The 13,852-nt window shown below is 42.0% G+C and overlaps 1 protein-coding gene across 1 annotated transcript in view; it reads left to right on the top strand.

Moving 5' to 3' along the window:
- Positions 1–9,149, top strand: part of LOC123983559 (collagen alpha-1(XII) chain-like) — a 13,123-nt gene extending 3,974 nt beyond the window's left edge. The window contains exons 3-8 of the mRNA XM_046069815.1: positions 1,583–1,732; positions 4,601–4,720; positions 5,056–5,220; positions 5,694–5,840; positions 8,368–8,453; positions 8,575–9,149. Coding sequence (XP_045925771.1) covers positions 1,583–1,732; positions 4,601–4,720; positions 5,056–5,220; positions 5,694–5,840; positions 8,368–8,453; positions 8,575–8,694 — 788 coding nt within the window. The 3' untranslated portion in view covers positions 8,695–9,149. The remainder of the gene's footprint in view (positions 1–1,582; positions 1,733–4,600; positions 4,721–5,055; positions 5,221–5,693; positions 5,841–8,367; positions 8,454–8,574) is intronic.
- Positions 9,150–13,852: the final 4,703 nt, after the last annotated feature.

A 13,852-nucleotide genomic window follows, 5' to 3' on the forward strand; every position in this document is an offset into this window, starting at 1 on the left:
AAAACACACGGTGAGCCCTGCAGGCGGACTGGAGCCAGTCATGGAGGCCAAGGAGTCTACTGAAGCGGCCAGCACCGCGACCAACTGTGGGAATGGGACCAGAGATAAAAACGGACTTTCCACACTGCTTTAAAAAGTTAAAAAGACGGTTAAAATCTGATTTTGTCAGCTCAGACTGCCGAAGAGCTGTGTCATTTGTTCCGACATGGACTATCACTCTTGTGATGGAGGACGGGAGCGACGGCATCAGGTCCTGGAGTTTTTTTAAAATGTCAGCCGTGGTGGCACCGGGGAAGCAGCGAGTGGTGGCGTTAAAGAAACGGAGGTTTCTGGTTATGGAGTCACCAATTATTAGTGTGGTTGGGGAGAAAAGAGGACGAGGAGATGCCGGTTGTGGGGTTCCAGAGCAGGACTGAGCAGAATCTGCTTCAACACTGCGTGCGGACTGAGGATGGAGTGTGTGAGCTGCCGAGTGTTGTGTTGGAGTAGCAGTAGCAGACCTGAGAGAAGGGCTACCCGACGGTGCAGGGTAGAGACGGCCTCCGGAGCGTCTGAGCACAGCCTCCTTCAGGATCCTACGTCGGGAAGCGGACGTTTTTGACCGGGATGACGGCCGCCGATCAGGTCCAGCGGCAGACCGGCGGCCCAGTGCGGGAGATGTAGCCGGTGGAGGAGATGCAACAGTGTCGGCAGGCACTGTGCGCCGAAAGAGATCCGTATCAGGGAGACTCGAAGCCGTAGGTGCATCCGCTGTATGGACCGGAGTGTCGTTAGACAAGGCTGCATAGCGGTTGGAGAGGCCGATGGACGGAGGAGAGGCAGCCCCATCCGAGCCTCTCTTGCAGCCACGGACCACCACTTCAGCCCAGGTTGACTGATGCTTCGGAGTCGAGCAGGATGAAAGCCTGGGAAGGGTAGAGGGGTCCCAAAACACGGTGTCCTGGATGTTAGCGGTTGCGCTAAGAGAAACAATCTGTTTGGCTTGTACTGAAGCCACATCCATAAAGCCAGTCAGCAGGGAATCTTTCTCTTTGAGTTCCTCTGAAAGTCGTCGGATGTCTTCCATAAGGTCAGCAATCTTCTTGTTTGCTTTCTTAAGGAGTGTGCAGTCCTCATGGGGCAGAGTTATCTCGGCTAGCATAGTCACCGGAGCTTTGTTGCAATCAGTAGCGTTGATCGTGTTTTTACGGTCATCTAGCTTAAAATCCATGTCGGAATGCTAAAATCCTTAACCCAAGTAAAACTTAAGTTAAATAAAAAGGATATAAAAAGGATATAAAAAATGTAACGAAAAAGAGTGGATTAAAACTGGATAAGAGTCCGGTTTAAGACGGAGCTTCCGACAGGTGGCTACAGACGCAGAGTGCAGATTAGGTCAGCAATTACGTCAGCGATCTTGCGATCTGAAGATACTGTGTGACATCTGACGAGCCTGCATTGAGCGAAATCTTATGTTAGCATGCTGATTTAGCTCAGAGCATCACTGTGGCTAAATACAGCCTCACTGAGCCGCTAGCATGGCTGTCAGTTCTATGTTTGATCTTTTGTGTATTGTATCCCACAATCCTCTGTTTTCCTCCAGGTGCTCGGTGTGACACCACAGCCAAGGCTGACATCGTGCTGTTGGTGGACGGCTCCGGGAGCATCGGCAACTTAGAATTTGAAATCTTCAAGTCTTTTATCTCTAGCATAGTCAGAAACCTCCACATCGGCCCGGACCGAGTCCAGATTGGTAATATTTGGATTCATACTACAGACAGTACACACACATATAGACACACAATAATGTGGAGAGACGTCAGAGTGATGGGGCTGCTGCATAGCACCGAGCCCTGAGAGAGAGAGAGAGAGAGAGAGAGAGATGCTACAATTTGTCTGAAGATCAGGTAACGTGACCCACCCCACATGTGTGGATTTGTGGTCTGTTGCCTGATCATAAGTGCTTGCAGTTTCGGTTTTCTACCTCCGATGAAGAGCAGTGCTCTTGTCTCATCCGGTACAGTCCCAGACGAGCGCACATGAATGCACAGCAGAGGGGCAGGTAGGTTTTGTTAAAATATTATGACTTTATTCCATCAAACTGCAATTTTATTCTCAAAATATTATGACTGAAATAAATGTATATATATAATTAATGTTATTCTGAAAATGTCAAAGAACACAGATATGTGGGGAAAGATTTTTTTAATGTGCAGAAAGTTTTGAACATGAGCAGAAAAGCTGCTGAAACACAGGAGTCCAGAAGTTTCTAACTGAATTAAAATTAATTAATTTCTCATTGCACAGACTCAGATTATTTTAGAGGGTTAGAATTAGAATTTTGACCTGCCACCTGAACTTTGGGTACCTCTTTATATGTAGCCTATGATATTTAATAAACATATGAGATCTGTTACCTACCAGCCCAGATGGCCACTGTGCATCTTATTAAAGTCCATAAACACTACTTTTGTTTAGGAAACAATTTAACTGGTGTGTAGCCACCAGGGATGTTTCTGTAAACTGATTCATTATTGTCAGAAATAAGTCCTACAGTGTGATCTGTTGCCTCTAGCTTCCTAGCATGGGCTAGTAGCCAAGTCCACAGCCAGCGAGCGGATCCTCTTGAACAACAAGGGGCTTCTTCCACCAGAAAACATTTACTGCTAACACAACGGCTACTCTGTTGTAACTCTGTTGTAGCCCAGGAACTCCCGGCAAGGCTGTCACCAATACATCTGTTGTATCATGAAACTGTACTCACTTGCCCAAGCTGATGCTCCAGCATCCACCCAGCAACCCTAACCCTCCCCTCTCATTCTCCCAGCATTAAATCAGCCTCGTTCACCTGCTGCTCCACTCTCAGGTTGTTGATTGGCTCCCCTGTGTTCTGTCCCTGACTGAGGGCTGGCTATTCAGCTGTTCTCGATCAGGGTGCGTTTCCCGTACAACAACGGAAAGTAGAGTTTAACCATCTTGGTATCACGTATTGTTAAATTAACAAACATCTACCGTTTCCAAAAACTTTCCTAACTTGTTGGTTCCATCGTGGTTGAATTAACTTAGTTCGAACTAACATGTTTCCAGGTGTGTTTGTCTGACTTTCACAGCACAAACGTTGTCATATTAGCTATTCCCAAATAGGTCAGGTGTGACCAATATTAAGTGACATTATTATGCTAACTCATTACGTAGGCTTTTCATATTATGGTCGTATAGGCTACCGGCAATAACAAGAAAAACAACAATATATATATAATATATAACCTAATCATTTTATTTATCCTAAATATAGCCTGTTTTATTGCAATAGCAACATTTTACAAGAAAAAAATAAGAACTATTAAACTAAACATTTAGTAAATTAGGTTTAATCTGCAAAGCGGCTGGAGTTTCATGTCGGCTGCATCAGCAGATTCTTCAATAAATTAAATGTAGAATTGTTCACGGCTGAAAGCTTTGAGCTGCTTGCACATGTTCTGTCCAGCACGCTCAACCAAGTGTTCCCGCCAAAACACTTCCTGGATGTGGTTTACCTCCTGTCACCTCCCGGCTCATTGAATGTGACAATAAGGGGGAGACCAAGAAGGTTAAAGTGCCAAAAAAGAACATTTTATTAAATAAACTATGAACAAAAAAAGAACTATTTACAACAGAGAAAACGTGATTATCAGTGGCATCAGTGGTGAATGGAATGCATAGATGAGTGAAAATGTATGAACAAAGGTTGACCGTAACTCAGGAAACAAATCCAAACCAGGAGATGAGGAGCCTAGGAGAGAGAGACAGACAATGAGACAGGGGGAAATATGTAGCCTAGGCTGAGGCCGACACAGGTGTCAGTCCATTACTGAACGAGGCCTCCCAAACTGCCAGCTCCTGCAAGAAGCAACCAATGAAGCCACAGCTGGCAGAAAGGGAGGGGTCATAACACTCCTGATACAATGGCCAAAATGTTATGGTGTTAAGAGTGGGTTGTGAAGAGATCACATGGTATACTGTCCTAATGTACTCTGATGGTAATGCCTGGGAAATGCACTTAAGACCATTTTCCTGTTTCTAACTTTCAAAGAGTCCTGCCATCGAGTGAGAGGATTAAAAGAGGGAGGTGTTTTTAATGTTATGAACTGGGTATTGCCCTGACATTTGACATTCCATGGTTAATGTTGTACTTTAAATGTAATAAGTGCTTATGTTGGACATTTATTTTGCAGGAATGTTTGTTTCCCCTGTGTTTAATACATGCCCAGTTACTTTAATGCAACAAGTTGTTAAATAGTATACTTGGAATATGTGATTGTCCAGTTATTTTTCCTTGGATTACCAGTAGGTGGCAGGATAAGTTACAATATATGCAGGCAAGCCACACAGAAGCAGCTGCAGTTGTTAAACAGCCCTGGTCTGTTGTAAGTTTGTTCCCGGTGCTGCAGTATGAACAGCTTGGGTCCACTAATGCTGCAGCTGTCTGAGTGGAGTAACATGAGGAAAAAGTTTTGACAAATGACACCTTTTTTTTTCTCTACACACATCACTTTAGAATTTTGTAAAGAATACTCATTATTTCTTTTATGATTGAAAAGAGGGCTGGTTCAGCCTGTTCTTGTGTTTGTGTTTTCTGCAGGTCTGGTTCAGTACAGTTTTAGACCACAGACTGAGTGGCACCTGAACACCTACCAGACCACATATTCCCTGCTGGGGGCCACAAGCAGTCTGCGACAGATTACAGGAGGCACCATGACAGGTTATTTAGTATTGATGTTATTGTAATAGTGTTGTATAATATTGTGTTACAACATTATAGCACAACAATATTATCAACAAAAGATCGTTAATATTGTTTAATTAATAATGCTAACAGTAATTAGAATAATACAATAACAATGTTAGAAGTCATGATGCAAGCTCAACATTTCAAACTCAGTGATTGGATGTTAACTTATAACTGAACTCCTCTCTGTCTGAACTGTCAGTCACCTAACAGCTAACGGGATATTTACTCATGGAAGGAGGGGTGACTGAAACCCCCCAGCTTTGTACCTCTCTGCCTTTTGATGCCTCTTTATTTCTGTCATACAGGAATGGCTCTTAACTTCACCCTGCAGAACAACTTCCAGCCCGATGTGGGAATGCGTGCAGACTCCCAAAAAATTGTTGTCTTGCTGACAGACGGAGAGTCCCAGGACGACACACGGCTCCCGTCACAGAAACTGAAGGACGCCGGCATAGAGATCTACGCTATTGGTGACTGACTTTCAGTTTGAATAGGGACAGCTGTGAAACCACATTACTTCACCACAACAGAAATAACATGAATTGGGCCTGTTATTTCATGCTTGTCACAATGAAAATGATAGCTAGCCAGTCCCTTATATATTATGATGATGATTATAAGAGATGCAAATTACTACATTTGTTGTTTTTAATCAGTCAGTGTCTTTATGAAAATCAATTCAAGCATGTTTTAAGAATTGGCAAGTTGATTTTAATCATTTGAAACAAAAATATTTTAACTAAACTCAATGGCTGTCCAGAAGGAAGAAAGTCCTGCTAAAACATGGGGTTTGTTTTAGCTGACAGTCAACGGTAAAGTGCATCTGATTTCTAGTTAATACGATTAAAAACACACAACCATCAGTATGGTCTGTCAAACGTATGTAGTTTATATAGTAGTCTCGTTTTTTCTGCTCTGTATTAACACCACATTTTTCTCTCAGGGGTGAGGGGTGCCAAAGAGAGTGAGCTGAAATCCATCGCCTCCGAGCCCACTGAAATTCACACGTACAGTGTCACAGACTTCTCGTTTCTCCCAGCCATCGTTGACAACCTCACCATCAACCTCTGTGACAACTCTAAAATCTTAGGTAGGCAAAGAGTCCATCATCATACTGGACTATACAGGACTGTGCTCTTGGCTGTCTTCAAGTGGGAACCTCAGTGTCTGAAAAGTGAAGCCAATACTGAAGCACCTTAAACCTGCATTCTCTCTTTTCCTAGTCAAAATTACCATCCTGGTTAAAATCAGTTAATGAGAATTACGGATGCACCTAGCTAACCAGGCTAGCGCCACATTCTCGTCCAAATATGGTCACGTCCAGTGCCCATAATCCCATACTGGAGGTTTCAAAACAGCAGTCAGCAAGACGTCATGGTGACTCCGTCCACTTAGCTAGCAAGGACCATGCCACAACAGTATGTGATTTAGAGGTACATGCAAAGGTGGAATGCATGGATTATGGAGGATGGATTAATGCATATGAGGAACGGTGATGGTGGAAGAAGGATGCGGTCTGATTGGCTGGTCTGGGAGGGTGTACAGAAGACCAGGCAGAGGAGACTCAGTGTGGGGGTTCCGTCTCAGAAGTGTTTTCACCTGAGCTTATTTCAAGCCCCCAAAAGAGTCAGATTAAGATCCGGTTCAAGCTTCCTCGAGAGTGTCTGAGAGACGAGACGATGATGGTGATGCAATGGTGTTGTGGTGGCCAGTGTGAGCTGCCCTGAGGATGAACCGGTGTATAGCCGAGATTTGGGTAAGTCTGCGACAGAGCTGGGTGCTGACTGTGAAACGGGATCAACCTGGTTGAATCTCTACGACTATGGTGTCATCTTGGTGGTTGAATGTGAACTTGGTAGACCCTCAGGGCTTAAAGTTCTCTGGCGCTGTGCCGGAATTCCGCTGCAGGGCGTTTTTGAATACGAGGATATGTAAATATGTTTGAGGAAAATATGTGTGTAAAGCACCAGTCTTCCTCGGGTGAGGAGTGTCTGGAAGGACTATTGTCATTTCTCTGAGGAAATTCGGGGGAAACCAATCGCACGTTTACTGACGGCTTTTTCAGAGGTGTGTCAGGCAAGCCAGAAACTCTTTTGAATGTCCTACAGAACTTTTCAAAGTAAAGGCTCTCAATAAACTCTACATGAAGCATTGCTGCAAAAAACTTTCTTGCGCTTTTATTTAGTAGGCACAATCAGTTAAGAGGAAGTGATTATGAGAGGGCCAGATATTATTGCTGGCGGGCCGGTTCTGGCCCGCGGACCGCCTATTGCCGACCACTACTGCGACACACATTGGTAACTATAAATCTAACCCCCTATGTCTATCAGCCAGGGTCCAGCAGGGTTCTATACTGGGTCCAAACCTGTTTAGCATATACATCAACGATCTGCCCTCTGTCTGTGGAAAATGTGTTATTTTAATGTATGCTGATGATAAGGTTATTTTACTCATGGTAAGACTGAAGAGGTTGTAATCAAGCTAACAGATGTTTTAGTGAAGGTCACATCTTGGCTTAAGCACTTTTGTTTGCAACTAAATGTTTCAAAAACTGTTTTTTTGTTGTTTCTTTGAAAAGGCTGCAGCATAGGTCAGGAGACAGACTAAAAGTTGTCTCAGAACATAAGTATGTAGGACTACTCAGGACCACACACCTTGCCTATAAATCCCACATAAGGGTCTGTAATATAGTGAAGTTCAGTATGGCAAAATTCAGGTATATCAGAAACCTTCCATTCATTGGTTCTCTCCCACATCACCTATTGTCTGATAAGTTGGTCCAATGCATAGTCTACACCTTTAAAACCATTAAAATCGTTATACAAACAAGCACTTAAAACTCTAGACAAAAAGTCATTTCGTTACCATCATTGCCATATTCTAAAATAAGTATAAACTGCTTTGCTGGGAAAACCTCATTAAATACTAAAATTTCTGCTTAGTTTATCGGATTATTCACAGTCTAGCTCCTCCTCTTTTGTCTGCAGGTCCGCTGGTCCCATCCATCACCGATAACTGTATCATCTATTTTTAGATCTTATCGGCTCATGTAGTTTAATCGATAATGATTTTTTAACACAGTGTACTTTTTACTATTGTCTATAGTATAATGTATTTTATTGTATTATATTTGTTTACTATAGGATGCCCAATAAAATCTGGCAAAGGGACTGCCGATGAAAACTAGCCTGTGGCTTACTCGGGTAAATTTACATTTGCTTTGAATGTTGATCAGTGTAAATTGTCCCTTTTCAAATAAACAATAATTAAGTTATGCATCAAGCACTGTCTGTATTGCTTTAAGCAAACTGAAACAAGCGGGGCAGGCTGAGTAGAATAGGTATACATAGCCTTGACAGGTGATTGGAGGTTTGGTTGAGATGTGGCCCCACTACTGAACCTAAGTTAATAAAAATGTTTAAAAATGGTCTGTGGGAGGCCATGAGTCTGCTCTCCCGGACTGTAGAAGCTCAGGCTCAGCTAGAAACACCTGCTCATCTGGAAAAGCTGTTGGACTCACCTGCTCAGGTAGAAGAGGAGCTGCAGCTTTGACTTGGCTTCATCTCTGTTCTAGTGAAACACTTTGTTATGCTGATGACTCTCTTGTTTCTGTTCAGAACCTGTCAGGTTGGATGCAGTTGTTATCTCCAGACTGGTGGTCCTGCCGCTGTTGTTCATCGCTGCCATCTGTTTCATCCATAAGGTACGTACACATCTCTGTTGACCAGAGGACTGGCTGAAACGAAGCTCTCAGCTTCTGAACATTGAACTGAAGAGAGCAGTGATGCAGCGACTCATATCTGTGTGCTGCCATGTCTCTCCAGGCCACCAGGGGCCAGAAGCCAGACCCACAGGAGAACGTGGAGCTGGATTATTATAACCTCGGTGTTTGCAGAGCTGAAGGGGGGCCGGCTGAAGAGGAAGGAGCCCAGGCAGGAGAGTAGGACCTCCAAAGAGCTTTTCCCACATCTAGATGGATTGCTCAGCTTCAACACAACTGTGCTTCAGCTCCGTCAAGGTTACACCAAATGTTTTACCTTTAGACTTCTACTGAAATGAGAGCAGAAAAAAGATGACCAAGAACCAAACCAGGTCTTTGCAGCCCAGTATCTCTGGGAATAATGTCCAAATACATCAGCTGTTGGAGGTCGGGGTCCTCTAATTTGTGTTTGCCTTAACTGAAACCACAATCTTTCCATACCGCTAACCTATTGGCTAACACTAACTGACTCTAATGGGTTCTCTGTGGGCTCTAATAACATATAGCATAAATAACATCTTAAATAATATAGTAAATCAGTAAGTACAGCTGCTGATCAGGTATACTGGTTCACTAAAACGCTGAAGAATCGTAATTCCAGTTTGTGGCACCATAATGTTCATAATGTTCAGAGACGTTCATGATATATATGAGTTTTATTGTCTGATCTAGATAAATGTTCAGCCAATAAAAATCCATCCAGTTTGGATTATTTAATTCAGTTTCTTTTGTGTTCATTACCTTTTATATACTGTGTGTGTAATTCAGCTGAAATATTTTACTTCCTCTATTTTTATTTGTTCTTTGAATTTTATAACAAAAAATGAAAGTCATAGAGTCAAATCAAAGGTTTGTTTTTCTTTTATGTTATTAGTAGTTTGACCAGAGTTACAGCTAACTGCCTGACAAGCATAGTACTTACAATAATACTAACAAGATGTTTTGTGATGCTTCCATCCATTCTCAAGTTTTGCTGACACTTTTGAACTTTGCTGGTTTTACTTACAAAAATGGATCCCAAAAATAATTAAGATGTTTACGATTCCGGTCAGTTCAGCACAGCTCTCCCTCTGGACTCTGAGAATACGAAGACAAGCAGCAAAAGAGAAACCGGCACAGAATGTTAAAACTGAACTCATAAGGACACAGTCGAATGTGTTTATGCCAAAGTGTTGGTGCTGCAGAGGGATTTCCTGCTCCATCTGTTCCTGTTTGTTCAGCTGATGCAAGACAAAGTGAAGACATCAGCTTCACGCTCAGCTTCTCATTTATTGTCAGCGTACAGCAGATAATGATTCACATTAGGGTTTCAAACCTCCACCAAACGTTGTGTTGAAACTAGTTAGTTTGATTTATGTTCTCTTTGTGGCTTTTTTTGATCTGTAATACGGCCTGTCGATGCAGTAAAATTTCCTTTCATGAGTCCATATGTGCCGACGTGAAAGTGAGAACAGGCTTTCTGCAATCTCTTCTGGAGGGACCTGTTCCATCTGTAACACCATTAATTTGAACTTTTTCCTCTTCCTACTTGCCTCTGGCATCGCAGAAGACAGTCTAGCACCCTGTTAATCTGTCTCTCTACGTACGTCAGATGGTCCCACATTTTTCTCAGATTACCGGAGAGTATTGCTGCACTGTCCTCTTCCAATCTGAGCTCTGGGCTAGCTTTAGCATTAGCCTCTTGAGTTTATACTGTTGGAAGAAGTTTCCCCTTCAGAGGACTTTGTTTTTATTTGGAGTTTCTATCTGTGGCGACTCATTCTGTCATTAAATGTCACATGCCACTCTTGAATCAATTTTAAGGAGAGTTGCGGAATTGAGTTTGGGTAGGTCACAGCTTCAATTTCAAGTCAGTTGCCAAAACTAGAAACTGTCCCGGTCCATTTCATCCATCTGCTGCTTTTAAAAGAGATGAGAGGAGCTGGGACTGCTTTGAGCCACAGATGGTAACAAATCAAAAATGAGAGAAATGGAAAGAAATGAGGAGAGAGATCAGCTGCTGATATTCTGCTGTACGTTGGTCCTGGAGAACTACTGCACAGGACGGATCTTCATGCTGATGGTCTTCAGGGAGTAGTCATTACCCTTCCATGTAGTCCTCCTCTCTCCAACAGCACGGAGAGTGCTGTCAGTCTACAAAAAACCCAGACCTCTGTGGTCTTAAAGACTATTGAGTGCCTTGGGTTTTTCCACCTCAAGTCCATTACAGACTCCCTGCAGTTCGCCTACAGAGCCGACAGGTCTGTAGATGATGCAGTAAACATGGCCCTTCACTTCATCCTCCAGCACCTGGACCCCCCACGAACCTACGCCAGGATGTTGTTTGTCGACCATCTGGTGACCTGGTGCAGCCAGAACAGTCTGGAGCTCAACGCTCTGAAGACAGTGGAGATTGTCGTTGACTTTTTGACACATCAGTCAACACTTCCTGGGCATCATCATCTCTCAGGACCTCCAGTGGGAGCTGATACAATTATGTCACATTGAAACTAATTACACCATTTCAAACTTTTCCAAGTCTTCATAATCCTTTCTAAATCTTTTCAGGTCATATCTTTACAACACTCGGGACTTTCTCACATTTATTCAACTAGAAATTACATTCAAACCTTAAAATGTTCTACAACTTTTAGTGCAATTAGAAGTTTATTCAAGTTTAAAATCTTGCTGATATTTAGAACATTCTCATTTTTCCAAGTTTGGACAATCCTTAAGCTACTTCATGCACATAAAAACTAGCAATGCAGTTTAGCATCAGCTTTTCAACAATCCTTCAAACTTTCCACATCTTTCACACATTTGTACTACTCAACTTTTTTCAAGCCAGCAATTCAGTTTAGTGCAAGCCCTTCAACCGACAGCATTCACACCGCAATCTTCTTCATGGTTAATTTCATACTGTATATCCTAAAAATCTAAATGCTTAAATTATTCAAATATTTAACAATAATTTATTGAGCTTGCTGACTCTGCATTAAGCTCTGAGGTTGTTGTGGCGCCGTGCCCTTGTTACATGATCACGCAGGTGTAAATGTGTTCTGTGAAATCACATGAATACTAAACATTTTTAAATAATTTATTGGTTTATTAGTCAGGAACAATTAAAAAAACACTAGAACAGGTTCCAATAAAATGATAGAGATGTTGCAGAGAGGATCTGCAGCCGCTGTGTCGTAACATTTCATCAATACCAAGAGCACATTAGTTAAACTGAGTACATAATAAATAATGACATTCTGTGACAAGAGACATAATCACATAAAGATTACAGTGTTTACACAACTATCATTTACACGTGTTGCCTATGTGTATGTTCCCTAGTTCATGGCAGTATATGTGTATGAGCTACATTGTATGGGTGTGTCGTAGTATTTGCAATCATGTAGTCTTTATTAGAATGTGTCTGTACGTATGTTTATTTATGTATCTGTTGTTCTGTGTGATAACCTAAAGGAAGTCTTAGAGGCTGAAATCTCAAAATCTTTAAATTGGGTGAACTGTTCCTTTAATCTGGGGATTATTCGTGGCTTCAGTTCTGAGAAGCTGCTCATCAGGTGGCTGATGATGAGATAAGAGAAGAGGAAACAGAATGTTTTATCAGCAGAAGAAGAGACGACAGACGAGAAGCGACAGGCGGTCTACCTGGACATGGATCACCTGCTGCTGGTGCTGCTGTTGCTATGGAGCTCAGGTAGGACTCTGCTGGAATGATGAATGTTTGAAAGGTGCAAAACCTCAGTGTTAAAATACTGAATTAAAGCTGCAGACCTGCGTTAAAAACCTCAGTAAACATAACCACTATCAGTGAAATTTTATAACGTGTCTTCAGTTGCTCATCAGTTCATCATAGATGTGCCCGTTAGTGTCAGAGGAAAACCTCTTATCTACCACACTCTACAGCTGTTACAGTTAGAGGAAAAACTGATATCTGCTTTATTATCTTGTCGTCACATGAAAACCTTTTTTCTTATCAGAGTAATTTAACAGCAGCAGAGCAAGATGAAAATAGAAACACTACTTCCATCCTGTACTTAAAAAATTATTTATTTTTTATTTAACCTTTATTTAACCAGATGATTATCTAACAAGACTCTTAAGATTCATAAACAAACAACATTAGACTGCTTAAAAGTACAATTTGTCAATACCATTGTTTTAAAGGATTTGGTTATTTTAAAAGCAGTGACAACAATTTATAGCATCTACTTCCAAGCCTTTAAATTCACCAAAAGAGATCAACAGATTTATCAACTGCAAATCAGTCTGCAATGAGTTCCAGGTGGATGGAGCAGCATAACTAAAGGCCGTCTTAGCGAGCTCTGGACGGACCGTAAGTACACATAACAAATAGGAAGTGATTTTGTGTGACATAAAAGTGCAAAGATAAGAGGGCAGCAACATAGACCTGTAAATAAAAGTGAGCCAATGTCTGGGCCTCCTCACTGATAATGAGGGCCAAGGTACAATGGTGTGTTGATGCTTTACATCCAGTCACAAATCTCAATGCACTATGGTAGACAGTATCCAACAAAGATAAACATCGGCTAGGCGCATTTCTATAGAGCAGGTCACCGTAATCGAGTGCAGTGAGAAAGGTTGCTGCATCCAATCTATGTGTATGTAAGAAGTTAAGACTCACTCCCTCCATCGCGCAACAGAATTTCTGGGTACTGACGTTTCAGGCTTCTATGTTGCATTAACTCTTTAAGAAGCGGCCTGTAGGTTAACTGAATGGGAATATGGAAGTTTTAAAATGCCTAAATAAAAACAAGTGAAAAGTCAAACACAAAACAGTGATGTATGAATTTATTTTTATGTGTACACTCACTGTGTTCTAATTAGCTGGAAACATTTGAAGCTCCTTAATGTCACAGGTTTGTGTTGGTTGGCTGTGTTTGTGTGTTGTTTCATTCTGCTCTAGTGTTCTGGTCTTGATTTACTGTCTGTGTTCCCAGCTTTTGTATATGTTTGGTTAGTTAGGCAGTCATGTGTTATTACATCCTTCCCTGAATGTTTCAGTTAGCTTTACTTCCTGTTTTAGTTTGTCTGCTCCTACTCTGTTGTCATGTTTTACTTCCTGTGCTTGCTTTAGTGGATTCACCTGTGTCTTATTGGGTGGTTGTTTTTCATTCCTTGCCAGTTCACTGTTGATTTCATGTAGCCTTTGTGTTTCTCCTGCTTGTGTGGATTGATTCCTTGATTGAACATTTGGATCACTCCACCTGCAAGTTTCCCGGTTTGCAAATAAACCTCACCTTCTCACCAGTTCCATCAACGTGTCTGCTTTTGGGTCCAAAAACCCTGTTTCCTGTGTTCAGCCAGCAGCTGAACGTAACACTTAA

This window comes from Micropterus dolomieu, linkage group LG14 (genome assembly GCF_021292245.1).
Source record: "Micropterus dolomieu isolate WLL.071019.BEF.003 ecotype Adirondacks linkage group LG14, ASM2129224v1, whole genome shotgun sequence".
Taxonomy (NCBI): Eukaryota; Metazoa; Chordata; class Actinopteri; order Centrarchiformes; family Centrarchidae; genus Micropterus; species Micropterus dolomieu.